Source organism: Neoarius graeffei, chromosome 26 (genome assembly GCF_027579695.1).
Source record: "Neoarius graeffei isolate fNeoGra1 chromosome 26, fNeoGra1.pri, whole genome shotgun sequence".
Classification (NCBI taxonomy): domain Eukaryota; kingdom Metazoa; phylum Chordata; class Actinopteri; order Siluriformes; family Ariidae; genus Neoarius; species Neoarius graeffei.
In genome coordinates this window covers 4,036,813-4,061,112 of record NC_083594.1, presented here as the reverse complement: position 1 = coordinate 4,061,112, position 24,300 = coordinate 4,036,813, and the positions used below count along the sequence as shown (strand labels likewise).

At 42.4% G+C, this 24,300-nt stretch overlaps 1 protein-coding gene across 1 annotated transcript in view; it reads left to right on the top strand.

Annotated features, from left to right (window-relative positions):
• The window catches only part of LOC132874328 (calmodulin-binding transcription activator 1-like), a 499,951-nt gene extending 475,864 nt beyond the window's left edge, over nucleotides 1-24,087 (top strand). The window contains exons 12-24 of the mRNA XM_060910417.1: nucleotides 8,922-9,100; nucleotides 10,362-10,570; nucleotides 10,654-10,732; nucleotides 10,815-11,124; nucleotides 11,263-11,690; nucleotides 14,346-14,500; nucleotides 14,583-14,829; nucleotides 15,370-15,441; nucleotides 15,556-15,576; nucleotides 15,672-15,874; nucleotides 19,876-19,950; nucleotides 20,298-20,328; nucleotides 23,597-24,087. Coding sequence (XP_060766400.1) covers nucleotides 8,922-9,100; nucleotides 10,362-10,570; nucleotides 10,654-10,732; nucleotides 10,815-11,124; nucleotides 11,263-11,690; nucleotides 14,346-14,500; nucleotides 14,583-14,829; nucleotides 15,370-15,441; nucleotides 15,556-15,576; nucleotides 15,672-15,874; nucleotides 19,876-19,950; nucleotides 20,298-20,328; nucleotides 23,597-23,629 — 2,042 coding nt within the window. The 3' untranslated portion in view covers nucleotides 23,630-24,087. The remainder of the gene's footprint in view (nucleotides 1-8,921; nucleotides 9,101-10,361; nucleotides 10,571-10,653; nucleotides 10,733-10,814; nucleotides 11,125-11,262; nucleotides 11,691-14,345; nucleotides 14,501-14,582; nucleotides 14,830-15,369; nucleotides 15,442-15,555; nucleotides 15,577-15,671; nucleotides 15,875-19,875; nucleotides 19,951-20,297; nucleotides 20,329-23,596) is intronic.
• Nucleotides 24,088-24,300: the final 213 nt, after the last annotated feature.

Genomic DNA, 24,300 nt, shown 5'->3' with positions numbered 1-24,300 from the left:
ACTCCAAGATGCTCTTTTTATACCCAGTCATGTTAATGACCTATTGCCAATTGACCTAATGAGTTGCAATTTGGTCCTCCAGCTGTTCCTTTTTTGTACCTTTAACTTTTCCAGCCTCTTATTGCCCCTGTCCCAACTTTTTTGAGATGTGTTGCTGTCATGAAATTTCAAATGAGCCAATATTTGGCATGAAATTTCAAAATGTCTCACTTTCGACATTGGATATGTTGTCTATGTTCTATTGTGAATACAATATCAGTTTTTGAGATTTGTAAATTATTGCATTCTGTTTTTATTTACAATTTGTACTTTGTCCCAACTTTTTTGGAATCGGGGTTGTATGACAAGAACAACTCCAGACAAAAAAAATTAATTATGAGAATGACTTAGTTTCTCTGTAAGTTCTAGACTAACCCAGTTCATGTAAATATGCAAACTCGGAGTGTACATTTTACTTATTTTACTGGCTTCAATTTTCCGATAAGAGCGAGAAAACAAGTAATGTTTAGCTGAACTGATTGTGTACTAAAGTAGAAGCGTGTTCTGGTCTGCTTTTTGTTTTGTTTTTATGCACGTGTGCATCTGCAGAACTTTAAACGAATTCATTTGAAATGTTACGGATGGATCGTTTTTAGCATTTCTGCATTTCCTGTTGTGTGTTGGTTTTGCACGTGCCCACTGGAGCGCGCTTTCTGGTTGGACAATTTAAGGTTTAGTGGCCAGGAATGACGTTTAATGATTTATGAAATCATTTGAGGCCTCTGACATGAAATAAATAAGTAAGATTTACTTAAAACAAAGGAAGAAAAGTTTAACTTGCTTGCTTTATTTGCGCAAAAGTTAACCACTGAAGTAAAGCCGAAGTAAAGTTGAAGTAATTTTGTCCTTTTCTGGCAGGCCTTTGGATGAATGAACTCCTTTTTCTTGTTTTGTTTTGTTTTTAATGTAGGTATATTTACTTTTCTACATCATTATTAGTTGTATTTAGTAAGTTGTTTTAGCTGTTAGGTGCTTTTGAAAACTATATAGTTGAATTTGTGTGGTATAAGTAATAATAATAAAAATAATTAATTAATTAAAATGTACTTAGTTAAATTTATGAAGACTTTAAGTGTGGAAATTGTTCAGTCTCACTCCAGTGTCGAAACTTTCAGACTGTCACACTTGAATTAATTTTTTTAACCCAAAAATCATAAAGACAAAATGAGTCCTTTTGGGTGTTTTAAAGCGAGACGGCCTTTCGATTTCATAAAATCGGTGAAATTTAGTTCTGTCTGAAATGTGGTGATTGTGATATCTGTTTATTTCTGTAATATCTCACAAAATATCAGGCCATTCTGTGACTGGGAAGTTATTTAATTTGAGGGGATTAAAGCAAATAATGTGCATGAAATCACTCGCTTCATGCAGTCAAGCAGACAGAGGAAGTCCGTGTGCGCATGCGCAGGTTTACCTTCTTCTTCTTTTGGGTTTTACAGCAGCTGGCATCCACAGTGTTGCATTACTGCCATCTACAGGTTTCCCTTTGAGCGTGCACTGACAGTTCCATCATTCTGTCGCTAAACGAACAGCTGATCACACCGAGGTGCTCGCTGAGCGCCCATATTTATTAGTTTGGTCCTGCGTTTCCTTTCCTTCGTATAGAACATAACGTCTTTTCTTCTCGCTTTCTTTCCGTTACTGTAGTCGCTCTTTCACGTTTCATTCGCACACTCACGTCCTCCATTTTTCTCTCCTGTTTCAAATTTGTATCCCACAATGCCTTGCGTGAACGGGGAAAGCCCACCACATGATGTATGGCGTAGTATCTTGAATTGGGTCATGGTGAAGCAGGAAAAAATAGCAGAGAATTTAAGGCCATGTGGAGATAAATTCATTAATTGTTCTATTTTTTTTTAAAAAACGAATACAATTGGAAGTCTGTGATTTGAATTCAGTAGCTTTCGGTCACTAAACAAAAATAATTGAGCGTCGGGGAAAATTCTTTTTCTGACCTAGACTTGAAAAATCTGAAAGGCGGTACAGCTTTAAATTTGTGAAGACTTTGTGTGGGGTGGCACAGTGGTGTAGTGGTTAGCGCTGTCGCCTCACAGCAAGAAGGTCCAGGTTTGAGCCCCGTGGCCGGCGAGGGCCTTTCTGTGCGGAGTTTGCATGTTCTCCCCGTGTCCGCGTGGGTTTCCTCCGGGTGCTCCGGTTTCCTCCACAGTCCAAAGACATGCAGGTTAGGTTAACTGGTGACTCTAAATTGACCGTGAGTGTGAATGGTTGTCTGTGTCTATGTGTCAGCCCTGTGATGACCTGGCGACTTGTCCAGGGTGTACCCCGCCTTTCGCCCGTAGTCAGCTGGGATAGGCTCCAGCTCGCCTGCGACCCTGTAGAACAGGATAAAGCGGCTACAGATAATGAGATGGGATGAGAAGACTTTGTGTGGAAATTGTTCGGCCTCTCTCCAGTGTAGAAACTGTCTGACTGTCACACTTGGATTAATTTTTTAACCAAAAATGCGGAAGTCATAAAGACAAAATGAGTCCTTTTGGGTGTTTTGTAAAGGGATGGTGAAGACATTTGCACAGTGTTGTACATCCCTCCCAACTCATCACTGTGTGAAAGAAAGACTGTGAGGGTTGTTTTTAAGGGGTTTGTGCTGTTAGTGTGTGTGTGTGTAGTGTGAATCCTGTGCTACCTGCTGCCATTTAGCTTCCAAAATCCAGGCTGAACATCAAGTGAATGTGAAATTCCACTAAATGTCATCATGACCATGAAACAAACACACACACACACACACACACAGCGTGCTCACACATGAACCCGATAACCCGAGTGTTGTGCGCGGTGTGGAGTGGACGCGTGAGAAAGCCCTCTCCTCTCCCCGCATTGTCATAATGCAGTGGGGAAAACGCGTTTATCCGCAGCGCTGCAGCTCCACAAGCACAGGCACAAGCTAGACGAGGGGGCAGGGGTGCACAAACTACTGCCCACTGACCCTCAACACACACAACCACACTGCACACACTCTACACACACACACACACACACACACACCACAGCAAAAGGAGGCTGTTTTAAAAAAGCACTTTGTGGTGCGCTGTAACCAGAGCAATGGCGCGACTCCGACAAAAGCGCAGCTCCTCATTTAGCGCCATCCTGTGGATCTGAGCTGGTGGAAATGCTCTGATTTCCATTTCCAGTTAAAGATCTAGAGCAGTGTGATGAGACGAGATGAGATAAGATGACATGAGGGCAGCGCAGCAGTGTGTGAAGGAGCAGCATCTTTTGTCAGGTTTATTATTATTATTATTATTATTATTATTATTATTATAATATGTGTAGTGAATTAGCAGTGATGCATCCAATGCAGCTTGATCCCTTAAAGCATTTTATTATCCAAATAACCAGTGTAAGAGTTCATGAAATAAAGAAAAGACTGCTTTTGGCTTCGCGCTTTTTGCGTTCAAGCACCAAGCAGATGGAGGAGGAGGAGGATAAAGGAGGAGGAGGAGGAGGGTCTTTATCCTCCTCTCCACTCCCCTCACTTCCACTTTGTTCTATTGTTGTTGGGTCTGTTGGTGAGCTGCTGTGTGTCAAAGCGCAGGAAAGAAGCGTCTGTGAGTGACAGGAAGTGTTCCGGTTCGTACAGAACGATCTTTATTTCTATTCATTTTAATATTTCATGGTTTATATAGCTTATTGATGTTTTGAAAAGTGTTTTAAAATATTTTAAAGCTAAAGTTTGACAGCACTGTGTTCATCCTTATAAGTCATAGAGGATGTTGTTAGCTGTTTACCTGCTCATTGATTCGTTTCAGGATTGCACTGAGAAGCTCTTGATCTTTCACGCCACATCGTAACTCGTGTCGTAACCTAATTAATAACGTGTCGTTCTTCCACACGTGAGGAACGCAGCCTGCTAGGCAAGGCACAAACAGTCTGTATGGGGATCTGTGTAAATATAATATAACCTACCTGTTATGTTTACCTTGAATTCTTGCAAAAGTTGAGTCACAATATGGAGGTCAGTCAGGATTTGTTTGTTTTTTCTGCCGCTGATCCTCAGGTGGACGTGCGTCTGATCGTTCTCAAGCGTTATAAATGCCAATAACAGCACTCAGGAGCAGATAAATTGTTTAGTTCCTGGGTCGTATATCTCTGGACGTGGCTCAGATCAGTTTTCAGACAGTGGAAATGTACAGGAAGGAGCAGGACGAGTGGCGCGCGAGCTTTTAGGCCAAAAGTGTTTTTGGGCAATTCTTCAGCAGAGAGGCCAGAATTATGAAATGATTAAGACGGCCATAACGCGTCAGCTCAGTGATAAAGTGCTAAAGTATGGAATCCAAGGCAAAATGTACCGAAAACCAGATTTAAAACTCATCACCCCACCCCAATTATTGCAATGTCGCTTCAAAGAAATCTTGGTTTGAATTTTAAGAAATGAAAGTTCAGTTTTGTTTTGGTTTTTTTTCCCCCTGACGTAATTATGTTACTGACTTTTCTTTCCGGCGGCACGGTGGTGTAGTGGTTAGCGCTGTCGCCTCACAGCAAGAAGGTCCGGGTTCGAGCCCCGTGGCCGGCGAGGGCCTTTCTGTGCGGAGTTTGCATGTTCTCCCCGTGTCCGCGTGGGTTTCCTCCGGGTGCTCCGGTTTCCCCCACAGTCCAAAGACATGCAGGTTAGGTTAGCTGGTGACTCTAAATTGAGCGTAGGTGTGAATGTGAGTGTGAATGGTTGTCTGTGTCTATGTGTCAGCCCTGTGATGACCTGGCGACTTGTCCAGGGTGTACCCCGCCTTTCGCCCGTAGTCAGCTGGGATAGGATCCAGCTCGCCTGCGACCCTGTAGAACAGGATAAAGCGGCTAGAGATGAGCTGAGATGAGACTTTTCTTTCCTCGTCAAAGATTTTGCGTTCAGAGTTAAACAGCCAATTTTTCAATGCTTTTTAAGGTCAAAACAAAGATACCCCACACGGTGTGAAATTTTAATTTAATACCATTATCTTGAGTGCTGCAACTAAAAAAGTCACCACATTTTGCTGTGAATGTAATTCCGTTACTGAAGAACATTTTATAACCACTCATCATCGCTGATTTACATAAAGATCATTCACTTGTTGAACTCTCGTCGTCTGCAAGTCCGAGTCAGATCTGGGTCGCTCTAATCCAGCCTGACTGTGAAAGTTCAAGGTTCCCCGTTCCACACTGATGAGATTTCCTGCTTGGATTTGGTATTAAACCTTCAGTCTGGCCTCTCCTCCTTCTCTTTCTCCTTCTCCTCCTCCTCTCATGTTAGAGCGGCTGTGTGCTTAAACTTGTCAGTCAAACCACCGTCTTGTTTTGAAAGACAACGCTAAACCGAGACGGCATGCTTGTCAGGGAACAAGATTCTACGCTTCTACTTTTATCTCTGCACTCAAAGGTTCTGGACCTGGATGATCCTAGAAATGCAGGAAACAAGTAATATATTCCAGCTTTCTCCTTTCCAAAACAGACAGCTTCGGTTGTTTTGTATACGTCCCTAAAACAATTATTCCACAAAACTGAGTCGACGAGATTGAGTGGAATAACTGTTTTATTCTATCCACATTCACTGGATTTTGAGAAACAGGTCATTTTTATTTTTATTTCTGGCAAATTTGATAAATAAAAACTTTCTACAAAACATCCGACAAAATCATTTCCGCTTAGAATGTAAACAAACCGGCGAAATGACAGGAGCAGTTTGTGAAAAATGCTGTAATAATAATAATAATTCTTGAAAAATAAAAAAGATGCGCTCTTACCATGAAATACTTTCATTCCATATTTTGTTGCTTTTTTTGGGGGGGGGTTTGTTTTCAAGTAGAGTTTTTATCTCGTCCTCGGTTGGTTCAGTAACACGCTCCGCCATGTTGTTTTTCTCTACTCACAGTATATGAGCTGCTATCCTAGTAGTAGAGTAGCCAATCAGAGCAGTAGAGTAGCCAATGTGTGTCAGTCCACCAGACTTTCACACCAGATGCTCAGATGATGGATTTTGAGTTTTACTTGCTGCATTACACTACCAAGCCTCTGTATGATGCAGGAAATACAAACCAAAGTGAAATTGGATCGCGGGAACTTACTATAAATCCGACATGAAATCATGTACGCGCAGTTCAAAGGGGTCCATTTTCCAGGCGCTCACTACAGACGATACAGAACCTTGTGAATCCATCAGGAGACAATCTTGACTGTAGATTATCGGCGAATTTTCCCAAATTTGTTGAACAACAGAACACAAAATGCTGCTCGGACGGTCAAGAAAACACGTGAATGTTGCGTGAAAACCATGCTCGCACGATCGACGCATTTTCAGCACAAATCAAAATGTCATTCGTTGAGTTTTACGGCAGAAGGAAGATCTATACTTGTCCCAGTCGTGGATGATGTTAAAAGTGGTAAATGTATCCCATAGGGGGCGCTATTGAGGTGATTATTCATTGATAGTTTCAGGATCAGCCAACGAAATGGGTGCAAAATCACTTTTTGGCGCACTTTTCAACGCCGTCTCTATGCGTCCTGTAAGCAGAGCATCTGGTACAAAAATCCCGTGGTGTGACACATATCTACTGTACATAAACAGATAAACATTTCCCTTATAAATGAAACACCGTGAAGTGAGTTTCTCGAAACTCAAGTGCACTCAACAATTTATTTTGACCGAATCTGAATTCTGATAAATTACCTTTGTGTGTGAAATGAAACCTGTCTCCACAAGGTCCCGGTGATAAACAGCATCGTTACAAAACAGAAATCTCAGCGCCTGAAGAAAACAAATCAGAAGAGGGAAAAAGAAATTGCATTACTCTGCTTTCAAATGTCCAGCTTTGTGTTTCTCAAAGTTCACACTCAGTAATGTCACTTGTCCAGGTGTTGTACGTGTGATCCTGAGCGTCCTGTTCCTGAGGATTTTTTTTTTTTTAAAGAAGAACAGCGTAGAAGAAAGGCAGTGTTGTTGTTGTTGTTGTGCAGGTTTGTGTCCTACATGCAGTATTTGGTCTGGAGGATGAACTCCGAGACTTAGTGCTGGGATTGTAATCTCACAGGTAATGGGATTACCCTCAATCCATTTCACCTCCCGCTGTATTTAAGACCCCAAGCACCTGTCTGGAGTGTAATCCTCCAGCATCCACAGCATTAAGACCTGTTATCCCAGCTGAACTAAATCCTCCAAGTCAGATCATCAGAACACATCATCATGACTCTCTGTCTGTATTTTTAAGATGTGAAATGTTTTGTGGACATTGCAGAATCGAACATTTCTAAGAATATCCCTTCTTTTCTTTTTTTTTACCTTTCCCCTGATCTGATAGCGCTTGAGTGAATAAACTCACATGCCGTATTTGCTATCCATGACTCATCTGTAGATAAAATCAGTAATCAAACCGAGGCTTTTGTCAACACAAAACAGAGCCCTGAGTGCCGAGCAGCAACAAGTGTGCGAGCGCCTCGGTAGAGTTTAGGACGAAGAAATGGTGCAAGATCCCCCACTTTAGAGCATGATGCAACATCGTGATGAAACAGAGAAACTGGGCTCTGCAGCAGGGTATATTAGAGTGAAATGCACAGAGAGCCTGGCAACAGCGGCTTTAGCGTCTCCATCACAGGGTGGACTAATACAAGGCACATGAGATCCGACCGACCAGTTGGACCGCACCGCACGGGCCGGTAGACTTCCTGCTCTGATCTCTGATGCAACAAACCGATAAAGAGGGTAACGCTGTCAACTTGCTGTTCTATTTTTTTTTCCTCAGTATTTTTAGGCGTACTTTTATTTGAGTTGTATGATGCATTTGTTTGTATTAGACTGTCACTGAATGGCAATGTGACTGATTTAGATGTTTATTAGATTTCTAAATAGGATCACGTGTACTCCGTGCACTTAACGATTCAAGTGTAGGTTTTTTTGTGTTGTTGTTGTTGTTGTTTAAAGAACATATAAACAATGCTGAAAAGACAAAATGCAATGCAACTGATACAATAAGGTCAATTATTAAGAGCAGTTTATGAAATTTACTTTAATCAGGAATAAGAAAAAAAAGTTAATTTTTCATTTGACATTTAAGCGCTGATTAATTATTATTATTATTATTATTATTAACCTTCACTTTTACACTGTGTGTTTAAATAGGAGCATGTGGTTATAATAATAATAATAATTGTACACCATAGATTACAGTTTGTAGTTCGTCTCGGCTGAAACCGATTCGAAGCCGATTTGAGCCGTGCCACAAAGCTCAGGGCATTTAGTAGCCCGGTTGCTCTGTTTCTGCCCTCGTCTTATTGGCTGTCTCCAGGCGGTGGGAGGTGTCGTACAAGGGAAGGGCTGAGCGTTGATTATGTCGAGGCATTGTTGTACTGTCGTTTGGACCCTCCTCTCCCCCATCACATCCTCCTCCAACCTGTTTTTGGTGTACGTGCACCGCATTCTGAGTCACTCAGAGTGGACAGAGAGAGAGAGAGAGAGAGAAGGAGAGGGAGAAGGGAGGGAGAGGGAACTAACAGCAGGTGGAGATGACATCATCTGCACTGCACCAACACTGCAGCACTGTTCGAACAAAGACATGCTGTAGCCGCTATGGCTAACACAGAGCCGCTGTCTCCGCCTGTTGATAGGGTGGAAATGTGCACACACACACACGTGTACTGATTATTATAACCATCTTTTGTTTCCTTTGCTCTTCCCATCCATCAAACAAAGCTCGTATCAATGCTACGCCTTCAGATCAATTTTAAAAAATGTCTCGAAATAAACATTTATCAAACCCAAAGCCTGTTTGTTTTTTTTGTCCTGCTGTGACCGCAATAGGACTGCGTCCACGGTTCAGTCAGGAGAACCCTATCAATGGGTCACGCTGCACAGACGCTGTCGTTAACTCAGCGTGGACACTAATCAACTCTCTGCTCCACAGACAACCAATTCAGAATGTCGATCCTGGAGCGCCTGGAGCAAATGGAGCGCAGGATGGCCGAGATGTCTGGCCAGCAGCAGCAAGGCAGCGGAGGAACGTCTGAAAGTGGAGTAACAGGAGGAGGAGGTGGAGTAGGAGGAGGAGGAGGAGAAGGAAGAGGCAATGCTGACCAGACACAGGTGTGCCTCATCACCGTGTCATTAATTATTCATCATTTTGTTACCTGGATTTATCCCACAGCGCTGTTGAATCCTCAGTTCTGATTGGTCAGCTCATTTCATTTTCTGTTATCACATTTATTATTCTAAATCACAGAGGCTCAGTGGAATATGTTATTATTTCTCTGTCCATAAATGGATTAAAAAAATCATGTAATGGTTGATATGGTGAAGTTTTCTGTAACTTGTTTTTAACACGACAGGGGAGTATACACTTTGAAGTTTCGAGATAACATGACAAGCTGCCTTCGTCTTAACTTCAGCGTTAAATGTAACTTTAAAATAAATGGTTAAAAACCACTGGCGAACCGTTAATATTAGCGCTGGGACTTGAGCTCAGCCAAAACTTTGCCAGAGATGCACCAAAAAAGCAACAGGGCAAAGGATTTTGTAAGGGATTAGCGGCAGGCTGCCAGGTCGCTCCGTTGTTGATTTTAAAAGTAAGTCAGTAAATTACACAGGGAAATGAATACTTAAGTCTGAGTGAAAAATACTGTAGCGAGCGTGCAGCGTGGAAGAAGAGTCTGGAGACAGAAATCTTAGTTTCTCGGTCGTTAGTCTGTAGCTCTCGATAGATAGCACTGGCTTGACTGCTTTATTAACACTACTGATGAATGCTACACCGGCTGGAAGGTGACTTCACTGCCACGCTGACTCATAGTTAAGCTCGCGTTGGGGTTCGAGAAGGCCGAGGGTGATAAATTTTTCATCCCGCCCATTATAAATCAAAATCTGATTGGTTAATTAATTAATCTGTCACTTAACATGCACTGCCATGGCCTTCTGTCCCGGCAATGAAGTCCTAACCAATGAGTGAGCAGCTCTAAACTCTTCTCAGCCTGGAGACACCAAACAAAACAATCTCATTGGATAACTCGATTTTAATGTCTTCAGGACAGTAACCCTTTCATTTCTGACGCACATTTGATAGAAAACGAGGCCAAATTAGAATTAGAAGAGAATAATTATAATGAAATTATGGAAGGATGAAATAAATTAAATATAACATTTGAAATGCTGATATGTTTGGGCTTCTCTGAACACCCTGACGGTTCTCCTCTTTTTAATAAGTATGACATGCTATTATTTATTACTTATGATAAGAATCATAAGAAGAGGCACTCCGCTTGATCACACTGTCCCATCGTTGATTATTTTCCTGCAACAGCATGTTGTGATTATATAGGCGTAGTAATGTACGTCGGATGCGATGTCCCCTCAGCTCTCCCCGGGTCAGAGTCAGAGTCCTGGACAAGCTGGAAGCTCCTTTGAGAGTCGTGTCGTGGTGGTGTGTGAGAAGATGATGAACCGTGCTTGCTGGGCAAAATCCAAGCACTTAATCCACTCCAAAACTTTCCGGGGTATGACCCTACTCCACCTGGCAGCTGCGCAGGGTTACGCCAACCTGATCCAGACCCTCATCAAGTGGCGGTGAGTGATATTTTAACATCGCGCATGAAATATCGGTCGTAGCGCTAACGCATGGCGCTAATTTTTAGGTTATTTTTCCACAGCACTAAGCATGCAGACAGCATTGACCTGGAGTTAGAGGTGGATCCTTTGAATGTCGATCACTTCTCCTGCACCCCGTTGGTGAGTTTTTGGTGGCAAACTGATTTATTTTATTTAAGTGTTGTCTTAAATTGGCTTTTAAATCATGACTTTTGTTCTCCAGATGTGGGCTTGTGCTTTGGGTCACACGGAGGCAGCAGTGGTTTTGTATAAGTGGGATCGACGTGCCCTGGCTATCCCTGATTCTCTCGGACGCTTACCGTTGGCCACAGCCCGATCCCGGGGCCACACGAAGCTGGCAGAGTGTCTGGAAAACCTTCAGAGGGAAGAACATCAGCAGCAGACTCCAGGGGCTTTCTCCTCGTCTGCAGAAAGCTCCACCACGGAGGGTTGGATGAATGTTTGGGGAAGTGAGACCACCTCTGGAATAAGAGGGAGCAATGTTGCTAGCTCCACTCCGAGCTCCAACCAAGGTGATTAGTCATGCTAAATCTACTGATAAATGTCATTTAACCTAAAGCGTTCATTCAGTAAGAGCACTTCTACTACTGTACAGACACATAATAGCTGGATTTAAAGTATGATTCCATTCTTGTTTTACGTCTCTGCAGATTTGAGGAGGCCCAGGTCTGAATCTTCCAGTTTCTACAACAGTGAAAGCCAAGGCGACGCCCCATTAACCAAGAAACACAAACCCAATCCAGAGATCCACCAAACAAGGTCAAGCAAGCCCGCTTCTACCCCTCTGGGTTTAGGAGAGCAAGTCAACAAGACTAAAACATGCCCTGCTAAAGCAGCCAGAGCAGGTACGATGGACAAAGAGTCAGGAAAAGGAGACAAGTCTCAGACGAAGCTGGGCTCGGCTTGCGGAGGCGGGCGATGGAGCGGCAGACAGACCGTAGGACGCAGAGGGCCAATTGGAGGACTCGCTAAAGAAAGGTTGGCAAACAGACTGAGGTTACGAGAAGCATCCGGTCCGGGATCAGTCTCTGAGCTTCTGGTGGGCCAGGAGGATCTGGAGAACACAGGGGACCTACAGGTGTGGAAATGCACGTCGCTATCAAAACCAGATTGTTAGTTAATATAATATATATCGCTGAAGTGTAGCGTAAATGAAAAGCCTTGATCGCATCTCGCATATCTGTTTTAATCACGAGGATTGAGTTGATTAATTTTCTTTTTTTTTTTTTTAAGATATTTTTTTGGGCTTTTTGCACCTTTATTGGATAGGACAGTGTAGAGACAGGAAATGAGCGGGAGAGAGACGGGAAGGGATCGGGAAATGACCTCGGGCCGGAATCGAACCCGGGTCGCCCGCATTCATGGTATGGCGCCTTAACCACCTGAGCCACGACGCCCCCCGAGTTGATTAATTTTCTATCACAGCAGCTCTGACAGTTACAGCTACAAATCGCAGGTTTATACAGTATTAACGCTCTCGTTCTAACATGCTGATATGGTGAAGGTAACGTTTATGGGAGGAGTCTCCAGTGTCTGTGCTTTGTAACAGTCAGATGTAAAACAGATAGGAGTCCTTTGAGGGTAAATGCTTTGGCTTTCACAACATTCTGTTTCCAAAAGCTGATGTCGGGAAAAATCCTTTCCACAAAGGTTTTCTTGCTTTTGTAGTTTTTGAGCTTCTGCGATCACTCGTCATCCGTCCGTCCACAATTTACAAAAATTGCTACTCTTGCAGGATTGATCAGATTTCGATCAAACTCTCATACAATGTTCCCCAAGTGGGTGTGCATAAAACTTGTCAAGATGGTCGTGCCACCTGTCTTATTTACGATTTTATGGGCGTCTTGGCCGGTATGAGCTACAGCCTCATTCAGGCCATTTTATTTGACTGTTCTTCCGTGTTGGGACTCTTCAGGAAAAGAAGGTACATTCCAACATGGAGCTAACGCTAAGGCTAGGCCACAAATCTACATCGTCACTTCATTTCAAGGAATTTTGTACGGATCATAACCGCTAATAAAGTGCGCGTATCTATCCTTCGCTTTTTTCTGACAAAGATTATCCAAGTAATCCGGTAGTAGAGCTTTTTTAGCTGTAGTGTTCTTCGGACAACAGCAACAGACGTCGGACATCTTCGATATCGCTCGTCTTCAGGACGTAAACAGCATGTAAACAAAGTTCATAAGCGTAGCAACGGCTGCTAACGTAAATGTGACATCAGTGCAAGGGGTCCAGAACTTTAAGCTCTCCAGCATCTTCAGGACAGAGGAGATTACAACTTGTGGGTTTTTTTGAAAAGAGAGACAAGAGAGAGGCTGGTGAGGGAGCGATTATTTATAGCTGCTATAATGTACGTGACAGCAGGAACTGACTTGTTTAACGGGCAGAACACAACATTAAAAGTAGCTCGAAATGAATAAAATGTATGAAATATGAAATGTCACTCTTTAATTAATAAAATCTCACAAAAAAATAAATAATTTGCAAATTGTTGTGGTATCGAGGAGTAAAGCCCTTCAGGGCATGCTGTTAGAGAAACTTCAGTGTGGTAGCAGTAACTCCACGTCATCCCACCACCTCATTGTTGATTATTAGGTCACCCGGCCGATAGGTGATGAGTTTATGCCATCATGTGTTGTCCGTCCAGCGTCGTCCACATTTCACGAAAATCGCTTCTTCTCTCTCAGTTCTTCACCGATTTTTATTCTTTTTGGCAGGAAGGTAGGTCTGCCTGGGGTGCATATGGCTTCTACCCAAATTTGTCTCGTCTCGTCTCGTCTCGTCTTCTTCCGCTTTATCCGGGACCGGGTCGCGGAAGCAGCAGTCTAAGCATGGAAGCCCAAACTTCCCTCTCCCCAGACACCTCGGTCAGCTCCTCGGGAAGAACACCGAGGCGTTCCCAGGCCAGCCGAGAGACCTATGGTCATGAGCTTTGGGTAATGACCGAAAGAACAAGATCGCGGATACAAGCGGCCGAAATGAGTTTCCTTCGCAGGGTGGCTGGGCGCCTCCTTAGAGATAGGGTGAGAAGCACAGTCACTCGGGAGGAGCTCGGAGTAGAGCCGCTGCTCCTCCACATCGAGAGGAACCAGCTGAGGTGGCTCGGGCATCTTTTTCGGATGCCTCCGGGACGCCTCCCTGGGGAGGTGTTCCAGGCATGTCCGCCCGGGAGGAGGCCCCGGGGAAGACCCAAATTTGTATAATTGCAATTAATAATGAAGATATGGCGTAATTAATCAATCCCTAACGAGCAGTTTCCACACAAATCGCTTCTTCTCCCTCAATTCTTCACCGATTTTGATTCGTTCTGGCATGAAGGTAGGGGCACCTAGGTTGCATAGAACTTCTACCCAGATTTGCTTCATTACAATTATTAATGAAGTTATGGACTAATTAAGCCTTAACGTCTTGCAGTTCAACAAAAGTCGCTTCTTCTCGGTCAATTCCTCACCGTTTTGGATTCTTTCTGGCAAATAGGTCGGTATTCCTAGGGTGGATATCACTTTTATATGTAGCTTGTATATAGCTTACAACATTTATTGTGCAAGTGTGGTGGCCCACTTTAGATCGTTCCTTCTGGACTAGACGGGGCCGGAGTGAGGGACGCCGTCATTGATGGTCTCGTTTTACTGTAGCAGCACAACACTGCTTCGATATGATATTCCTGATGTATTACGAACAGATTCGATAAGTTGATTTTCAGAATTAGTGACTAGACTCCTCCACGTTTCAGTTGAATATGATGACTCTGGCCGAGCACATCATCGAAGCAACGCCCGATCGCATCAAGAGCGAAAACTTCGTGGCCACAGAGTCAGCGCCTCTGGATAGCGTTGAGGTCAACAGCACTATGAGCTGGTTAGCCACTTATCTTGGAGATGCAGAAAGGTAATACACTCATATTTTGGCTTTATCGTAAAGGAAGTATTATACCGTACATCATTTTAAATTGAAGCATAATTTTTTTCAGGTTCTTATACAGCAAGCCGCTGGCGTGCTCCACAGGATTGGGCGCTGGCCACGCTGGCAGCCACCCGGAATCCGAAAGCCCTTTCGGGAAACTCGGACTTCCGTCTCCAGCAGACTGGAGCGCATTTCTTAATGTCTCTCACAGCAAAAAGGAACGGGATTTAACCCAGCTGGCCCTGTCCGACCACGAGCAGAGAGAGCTGTACGAGGCAGCGCGCCAAGTCCAGAGCACCTTCCGCAAGTATAAGGTAGGGCCCATCCGGATCCAGGGACATCTCTGTATCACTGCTCATGTAGGCTGTCATGGTGTTCCCCTTTTTTGGTGTTCATTGTGGCCTGGTTTCAGTCATTGTGCTGTATCGTGCAGTGTTGTAAGGTAAACCCAAGATAGAAACCAGATCTCTCAGGTTGTTTGAGGGGTTTAAAGGTGACAAGATGGTTTGTGTTTGGATTCGTGCGTTGCAGTTAAGCATGACGAGTCTTGCTTGAGCTAAGCATGGCCTGGCTACAGGAAATGACTGCATTGCTCTCTATATATACAGTTTATGTTATGTGTGTCCCATTCCCAAGTCTATAACACACTGACCTTACATCTCCAGATGATGTCACAGAGTTTCAGGTACTCTGACAATCTAAGTGGACTTCCCGGGCAGCCGAAAAAAGCGGAATCTAATGCCATCTCCGTGGTCATGCACTCGCAGACCCGCTGTGAATACTAACCTGTCCCCTCTCCTGTCCTCTCTTCCTCTCTTTGCCTCTTCCCTTATTCCATTCCCTCCCTCCTGCAGGGGCGTCCACTCCGAGAGCAGCAGGAAGTGGCAGCTGCTGTCATTCAGCGCTGTTATAAAAAGTACAAACAGGTAGGCTCACCACCTCGGAGATGTTCTCCTGTATTCCTGACTCTAGTCAGAAGTAAAATTGCATTTTGGTGTACCTTTATCTCCTTCCTCCTTATCTTCTTCTTCTTCCACAAGCTGACATGGATAGCCTTGAAGGTAATATGGCCGGCCGTTTTTCACAGGACATACATGCGATTGGAGAAATGGTGCTCGGATGTTTGAAACAACGTGCTTGTTTATTCCTTCGGCAGTATGCACTTTATAAGAAGATGACGCTGGCCGCCATCCTAATCCAGAGTAAATTTCGCAGCTACTATGAGCAGAAGAAGTTCCAGCAAAGTCGTCGGGCAGCCATGCTAATCCAGCAATACTATCGCAGCTACAAGGAGCTGGGCCGACCCAACTCGCACTCTCACGCCGCTGCAGCTGCAGCCCTGGTGCAGCATAAACTCAGGTACCAACACGAAGTACCGTGTTGAAGAAGGTTCCCATGTGGCAACACTGTCTTCCCGTGTTCATCACAGCAGCATGAACCAATCATATGCACCTGTGAGGTCATGTATCCAGAAGAAGGTAGATAGCGCTTTCTTGCCCTGTGAGCAGTTTGCAAACATGACTGGCTTCACAGGAAGCACTACAACCTCCGTGGTTTTACAGGGGAGAGTTGACTGGTGGGCAGGAACTGGCCAAGATTTATTAATTTAGGGAAAAATTAAATGGAAACGAAGAAAATGCTCTGTACCAAGGTGTTGAAAAGACGTTCAATTCCCATTCAGTACCCTTAATTTGAAAAATTTGAAATCCGTAATGTTTTACAACAAATATTTAAACATCAGTTGTTTAAAAAGACATAATAATTATAATAATAATAGAAATTAATCTATTAATATATTATTAAGCATTTTATTTTTAAAAAAAACTTTTAATCTTTTCATCTTCTGAGTGATGGGAAATGTAATGCATAGACATTATCGTGAAATGCTTCTGAACTGACCTGTACATCTAATCTAATCTAATCTAATCTAATCTAATCTAATCTAATCTAATCCAGTGATCAATTCTGTTTAAGTCAGTGGAAGAAGGTTTTTATTAAAAATTCAGTGAATCGAGAAATGTTTGAAATTATTTTATTTCAGAAATTCAGCTCAGATCATCAGAAAAGCCTAAAATATGAATATTAACTAGAAGAACACGGTAACATTCATTCCTCTGCCAAGCTCACATATAGTATTATCAACATCAAAATCAAATCACCTGAGCGTAGGATAATGCTAATGCTATCCACCAAATTTCATCCAAATCCGTTCACTACTTTTTGTGGTTACTGCCTCATAGAGGCGAAGCGAGGCAGTAGCCACTGTGTCATCGTGTTGTAAGAATGAGTGTAACAATAGCGAAACTTCATAACCAATCAGCACTTATCCTGATCAAGTTCAATTACCTGTTCTACTTCTTGATAAACTTCTGAGCCAATCAGAACCAGAAACGAAATAAGAGAAACCCCGTTATAACTTCATCGTATCGGAAGATAATCGGCAGGTAAAAACTTAAACGAAATTCACCTCGTGGTTCGCCAAGACTACTGATTCGATATCGAGTAAGTGGTGTTTATTTTGAGAAAATTGACCTTTTGATTATCACAGCTTTTGTTTGGTCCTTCTGAAAGGTCAAATGAAAGGTTTTGTAAGGTTTTTTTGAGCTTTTTGGTAGATATTTACACCAAGAATTCCAGCCATTCAACAAAAACTCGAGAAGGCAGCGAAGACAACGTTGGAATCTTCTGAGCGATCCGCTCGGTTTGCAGTTACAAAAGTCGCATGTGGGAATAAATCAGCTCCTTTGTGAAAACTAAGAGTAAAAGTTAAAAGTATAATTGGTCAAACTTCTGCTACTCGCTTTAATTTTTTTATTTTATTTTTTATTTTAGAGTCTTTACACTACACTTGTGAAGCAAAATGTGCTCATTAGTACTAAATAATGCTTCTAAGACAATTCATGAACAAGTGCTTTCTTTCTTACTATTTTGAAAATAGATCGAGTTCACAGCACTGAATTTTGAACAAAACGCAGTAAACAAAATCGGTAACCAAAATACTCCAAGCCCTGATGCTGCTCACAGCTTGGTGACGCTTCTAAGAGATGAGGCGAGGATCACCGATAACATGTATATATGCGATATTTACTGTATGAACATGGGGTCAGAAAACAGTTTTATTTATGAACAGTAGCCACATGTACTCATAGAGTACCTATTTTTGAGTTATGTTGCAAAAAGACAAAAAAAAAATCCTGGATCCACATACATATCCGGATTTACATCAAAATCTAAGCAGCTGTTCCTTGGCCCATGGATCACCTTAACTCAAAATTATATCAAAATCTGTTCATTATTTTTTAAGTTATGCTGAGGAAACAAATGGAGGCATAAACATAACCTCCAACAAAGTTCGCAGAGGTGGTAATAATAATAATAATAATAATACCACACACAGTGTGGTTGAATTCTGGATTCTGATTGGTCAGAAAAGTCCCTCCCGTGCTGAGACCTGGTCTTCCCAGGCAGCCTCTCGTCCCAGTACTAACCAGGCCCTTAAGGTGCACTGGGCGGCACCAATCTCCGTTTCAGTAGCCCTCAGCCTCTCACATAGCTAGGGTTACAGTGGGCGGGTCCTCTGGTAACCACAAGAGTTTGACCCCCTGCTCACATCTGTATTGTGGCTTCACCAGATGGTAGTAGGTACCATTTTTATAATGGTCTTTGGTATGACCTGACCATGAGTAGAACTCATGATCTCCCGGTCAAGAGGCAGACACACTAACCACTAGGCCAGCTTGCAGTTGATTGGTTAGAAGGTGTCGATTAATCTTCAATATGAAACATACAATATATGAATGGATAAAAAAAAAAATGTGACGTGTCATTCTTTAGTAAATTAACCACTGTAATTGTTGTCAGTTTGCTTCAGGGTGTGATTTTTATTAGAAAATGATCATTGTTGGTTGATTCATTTCCTACAACAGCAGGACTTGTGCTGTAACAAACCTGTGACTAGTAGCATATACGTATTACATAACTGAATCCATTGTTAAGGCCCGGTCCCACAATACCGATAACTATAACGATAGCTATAAATAAATCAGTAGTTTATGTGGTCGGTACTCACACCAGACCGATAAAGATCCCTGTAGCCCAGGTCTGGGTTTATCCGTATCGGTGAGATTACTTCTGGAGCGATTTTTATTTTTTCAGGCCCGGACCTGATCCGATAAAATATCTGACCAATCAGGTCATTGTTTCCATGTGACGTTGTCTGAGCACGTCCTATTTTCCCTGGGCAACATCCTTGTTGTGTCATGAAGTCACGGAATACGGATTCACAGAAAATAAAAAAATATAATACAAAGCACGGATCTTTTATTCACGGATATGTGATTTTCCATGAAATATCTCATCTCATCTCATTATCTCTAGTAAGCTGGAGCCTATCCCAGCTGACTACGGGCGAAAGGCGGGGTACACCCTGGACAAGTCGCCAGGTCATCACAGGGCTGACACATAGACACAGACAACCATTCACACTCACATTCACACCTACGCTCAATTTAGAGTCACCAGTTAACCTAACCTGCATGTCTTTGGACTGTGGGGGAAACCGGAGCACCCGGAGGAAACCCACGCGGACACGGGGAGAACATGCAAACTCCGCACAGAAAGGCCCTCGCCGGCCACGGGGCTCGAACCCGGACCTTCTTGCTGTGAGGCGACAGCGCTAACCACTACACCACCGTGCTGCTCCCATGAAATATCAATAGTAAATTAATAAAGTAAACATATAAATGCAGGTCAGATATTTTAATTATGAACTCCTGCAGTCCAAACATTTAATTGTTTTAGAATTCTTAATTTTTTATCCGTGATGGATCATCCGTATGAAATCGGTAACCAATCTGTAATATACTGAAACGTCCGTGACTGATTGGTAAATTATTAGCATCCGTGATGCATCCATATTAAAATCCGTAACCACTCCGTATTCTGTATCCTTTTTTATTATATTTCTGTAATCCATGACCTATCCGTATTATATCAACCACCGGAGTGTGTGTATGGGTTGTTTTGAAGTCCAAGCTGTACAGTATGACCTGGAATAATGTGCTACTACTTGGAAAAAACTTCCACGACTATTCCTAAATTGCATGCATTTATTTCCCTGAGTGACAGGACCAAGCGATATAATAGTCAGGATTATAGTTGTGGTGTTTCTGCTCCAGACTGGAACTAAATCCCGGCAGAGGGAGAGTCCGAGCTGGAGTTATAGCTACTGTATAATCAGTGTTGTGGGACCGGGCCCTTACTTCTCTGTTGTTTTTTTAAAGGTGTTTACATGAAAAAAAAATTGAGTAGGAGAACATGGTATTCCTAATTAAGTGACACTTTTTAACACTCTCTTTCAGAAGTGGTCTGCTCACCAAGAGGCAGGACCAGGCCGCCAGAAAAATAATGCGATTTCTCCTCCGATGTCGCCATAGGTAAGTCACAGTGCTGATTACGCTCCGAATAAATCAGCACAAAGCCACTGTCTTTTACATCATCTTAATCTTAATTTTAATCTTCAAGTCCATTTGATGTTACATAAAGAATTTAGAGACCCAAATGAAAATTTAGCAAAGAATTTAAAAAAAAAAAAAAAAGTTGTCATTATTTTTGAGCAACTAATGATGAGGATTAAAAAGCAGACAGGAATGTAATGATGTTAAATTCACTCATGGATCATCGTGCACCCCGTTTTATGGATCCTCTCCTCCCTCTACACACCCCACCTGACCTTCAGGATGTGCTAATAGCTATGTGGTGTTGTTTTGCTGTTTACGCAAAGCCCCTTGATGGACCATAGACTGTTCAAACGGGTGAGTGCAGCCTCGGCAAACCAGCCTGTCCCCCTCTGACGTCCTGTTCGATCCAACCCTATATCATGCTCTTTGTTTTCCTAAATTCTTAATCTGTCTTGACTCTTCCTGTCCCTTTTTCAGTCTCTCTCTCTCTCTCTCTCTCTCTCTCTCTCTTTCGCTTTATGCCTGCTTGCATGATAGCCAACTCGGAGCCTCCGTGGATTTAAGCCTCTGAATGAGAGAGAGAGGGGACGATCGTTGTAACGAACGATCAAACGACAGATATTTACAGCAAACGCTAACCAAATCCCCCTCCCCCACCCGCACCCCCGTCACTCGATTCATTTCTCCTCCATCTCTCTTGTCATGAGGATGCTTTCTGAGAGCACTATGGACTGATGGACTGCTGGATAGTGTGGATGGCATTGCATGCTGGCCACAGGAGGCCTCGCTTCTTACGGAGCATGCTGTAAATTACATCACTTCCTTTAAGGCTCTTGAATGCCTGGCTGCCTGTTTCTTATACTCTCCTTGCCTTGGGTTTAATTTAAAAAAGAAAATGCTTCATTTAAAGGGTCGGGGCTGCGAATTTCAGCAGTTTTTATGATTCCAGGTGTGTTCGATACAACAAAATGTTTGCAGTAATACAGAGATGACGTTACTTATGCTGTTTATTAACACTTTGTCTTCTTAACTCTCTTGTTATCATGTAAATTGTGTGACATGATGTATTATGCATGTGGAGAAAAGTTACTAACCACGTTAGCAGTGAAACTTTTCTTTTAGCTGTCAAGTCGTTATTGCTTTTTATTCTGGATTTATTTCAAAAGAGTTTGCATGTCGTGTTTTGATGATGTCAAATTGTATTGTGGGTTTTTTTTGTGTGTGTTTTTTTTAATGTCGAAATTTACTCTGAGACTCAAGACGTTATTTAGTCAGAGTGATATGAACGATGAAATCGGCGTTCGTTTCATGTCAGTTATTTCTGTAGATCAGTGCACGGTATCATGTTTTCCCTGATTTAACACACAGCTCGGGCTCGACGTGGTATTAGGACAGGAACAGAACACAGCACCATCGTGACCCTGAGAACAGAAGGAACACTGGAGTACACGAAATCATTTCACTGAAGTTATTGAGTTATTATTACTCCTGCGTGTTCTGACTGTGTAGTTTTATAATGAAGGAATAAAACACTCTGTGTCATGCTGTTATCGGAAAGTAATCAATGATACGAAGTGTTACGGTTAACACCCCAAAGTCACAAAGTTTTTAATCCTTCCCCCAAATCAAAAAGTTGGGACGGTGTGTTGAAATTGAGATTAAAACTGAAAACGATGATTTGTAAATAATCTTTGACCTGTACTGCACTCAAAATATTACAACAGCACATTATTTTTTGATGTTTTACCTCATGGATTTGATTGTTTTTTTCAAAATAAACACATTTCAAAAAAAGTTGGGATGGTAAAGCACTTTATAACGCTTCCATTCCTTCTCACAACACTTAAAAGATGTTTATGGACTGAAAACACCAATGATGAAGTGTTTCAGGTGTTATTTTTGTCCCGTCCTTCCTGTAAACAGGTCTGAAGGTGTGGAACACTTCAGGGTCGTCACTGTCATATTTATCATTTCAAAATTCTCCACACATTCTCTATTGGGGACAGACAGGACACGCTGTCTTCTTCCACAACTACGCCTTTGTAACGTGAGCAGAATGTGGTTTTGCATCGTCCTGTTGAAATCTCCCTGGAAAAGGCGTCGTCTTGAAGGCAGCAGATGTTGCTCCAAAATCTCAGTGTAGTTTTCTGCATTAATGCTCCATCACAAAAGTGTAAGTTACCTTCGCTAAGGGCACTGACCCAACCCCGTACCAGGACACACCCTGGCTTTTGGACTCGTTCCTGCTAACAGTCTGGATGGTCCTTTTCGTCTTCCGAGCACACGGCATCCATTTCTTCAAAAAAAAAAAAGACCTGGAGTACTGATTCATCTGACCACAATACACGTTTCCACTGCGAGATGGTCCATCCCAGATGTCTCCGAGCCCAGAGAAGTCAACGCCGCTGCTTCTGGACACAATTAACATAAGGCACAGTAAAATTTTAACTGCCGTTTGTGGATATAACTCCCGTATTGTAGCTTGACAAAGGTTTGCTAAAGTAATCCCGAGCCCATGTGGTTCTATCAGCTGTAGATGAATGACGGTTCTTGATGCAGCGCCGTCTGAGGGATCAGAGATCACGGGTGTTCGGATTAGGCTTGAGCCCTTTGCCCTTTATGCACTGAAATTCCTCCAGATTCCGTGAACAAGAGTGATCTATCCAAATCCCTTCTTATCTTTCTTTGAGGAACATTGTTTTTAAACCTTTCAATCATTTTCTCACAGATTTGTTGACGAATTGTAGATCCTCGGCCCATTTTGCTCCTCAAACACTAGGCCTTTCCTAGATACCGATTTTAAACCAAATCATGATTACAGTCACCTGTTGTCATCACCTGTTTCACATCACATCATTATTTAATTGTTTTACCTCATTACTAGGCCTAAATTGCCCCCGTCCCAACTTTATTTGGAATGTGTTACAGGCCTGAAACGCAGGAACGGATGTATATTCACAAATGAAATGACGTTGACCAGAAGAAAAAAAAGCTATGAAATATCTTGGGTTCATTTTGTCTGCAATGAAATACAAGTCAAAGTAAAATTAGAAATGACTGCTTTCTTTTTTTAATTTGTATTTTCCATAAAGTCCCAACTTTTTCTGATTTGGGTTTGTGTTTAAGAAGTACAAAGTGTTGTTCTTAGTCATGTATAGTTATGTTTAATGATAGTTCCTGGTGTCATTTACAACATAGGAGCGAAAAGTTTTCGTTCCCTCACGTTCTCCTGAAGTTATTGAAAAAAAATGCAGCTTGTTACTGAGAAATCATAAAGTGATGTTACGTCCTACATTCAGCACTCGTTCCCGTGATAGATAATGCATACCGTACAAGGTCATGTACTGCAATACACGTCACTGGTCACTGTAAAGGAACTGTTACTATCGAAATAATCAGAAATAAAATATATTTTAGCACCCAGGCACGTCAGAGCCGCTGTTAGAGAAAATCAATCAACACCTCCAGACCAGTCAGAATCCAGAACTCAGCAGCACTGTGCATAATGCGGCTAGGAGCTGAGAGTGGCGTGTGCGTCAGGGAGAAAAGCGCTGAGAAGCATCGGTCCAAAACGTAAACTAACCCTGCACTCCTCCTGTCTTTCATCTTTTCTTTCTTACAGGGCGAGAGAACTGAAAAAGGCCAAGGAACATGAGAGCTCGCCAAAGAGCCCCGTCACAATGTAACGTCCACCTCCAGTCCAGACTGTTCCCCCTTTTCCTCTTTCTGTTTTTACACGAAACGAACAATTTACCAAAAGGCAAAAACTATTCAAGAAAAAAAAAACAACAACACACAGAAGCGAGAAGATATTAAGAACATGTCAACATGTGACGGTTGCATCATTACTGATTCTGTCGACCCTGGTACTGCCACAGCGTTGTGTATTTTTCCTCTCCATTGGGGAACGTGGGGAGTTCTGCATAAAACAAAGACTTTATCTGGGAAATAATGACATCCTCATGCCATTTTTTGCACTCTTCTTCTTCTTCTTCTTTTTTTTAAATTGAGGAACGATTGCCATGGAACTGAACGCGATTTTGTTCCTGAAAGCACTTAAGATAAGAAAGATGACAAGATTAAGAAACACATTGCATTAACGTTGCATTAATCATGCTGGATTCTGCTTATGATTATTACGTTTTTATATTTTGAACGAAAGGGGAAAAAAACAACCGATTTGAACAAAAAAAAAGAACAAAAATGAGAAAATCAAACCAAAAAAAAAAAAAAGGTCTCATCTCATTGATCATGTGCATGCAGAGTTTTCCGTCAACTCACTGTATATCGACTCTTTGTTTCCAACTCGTCCGTCCTTTAATTCAT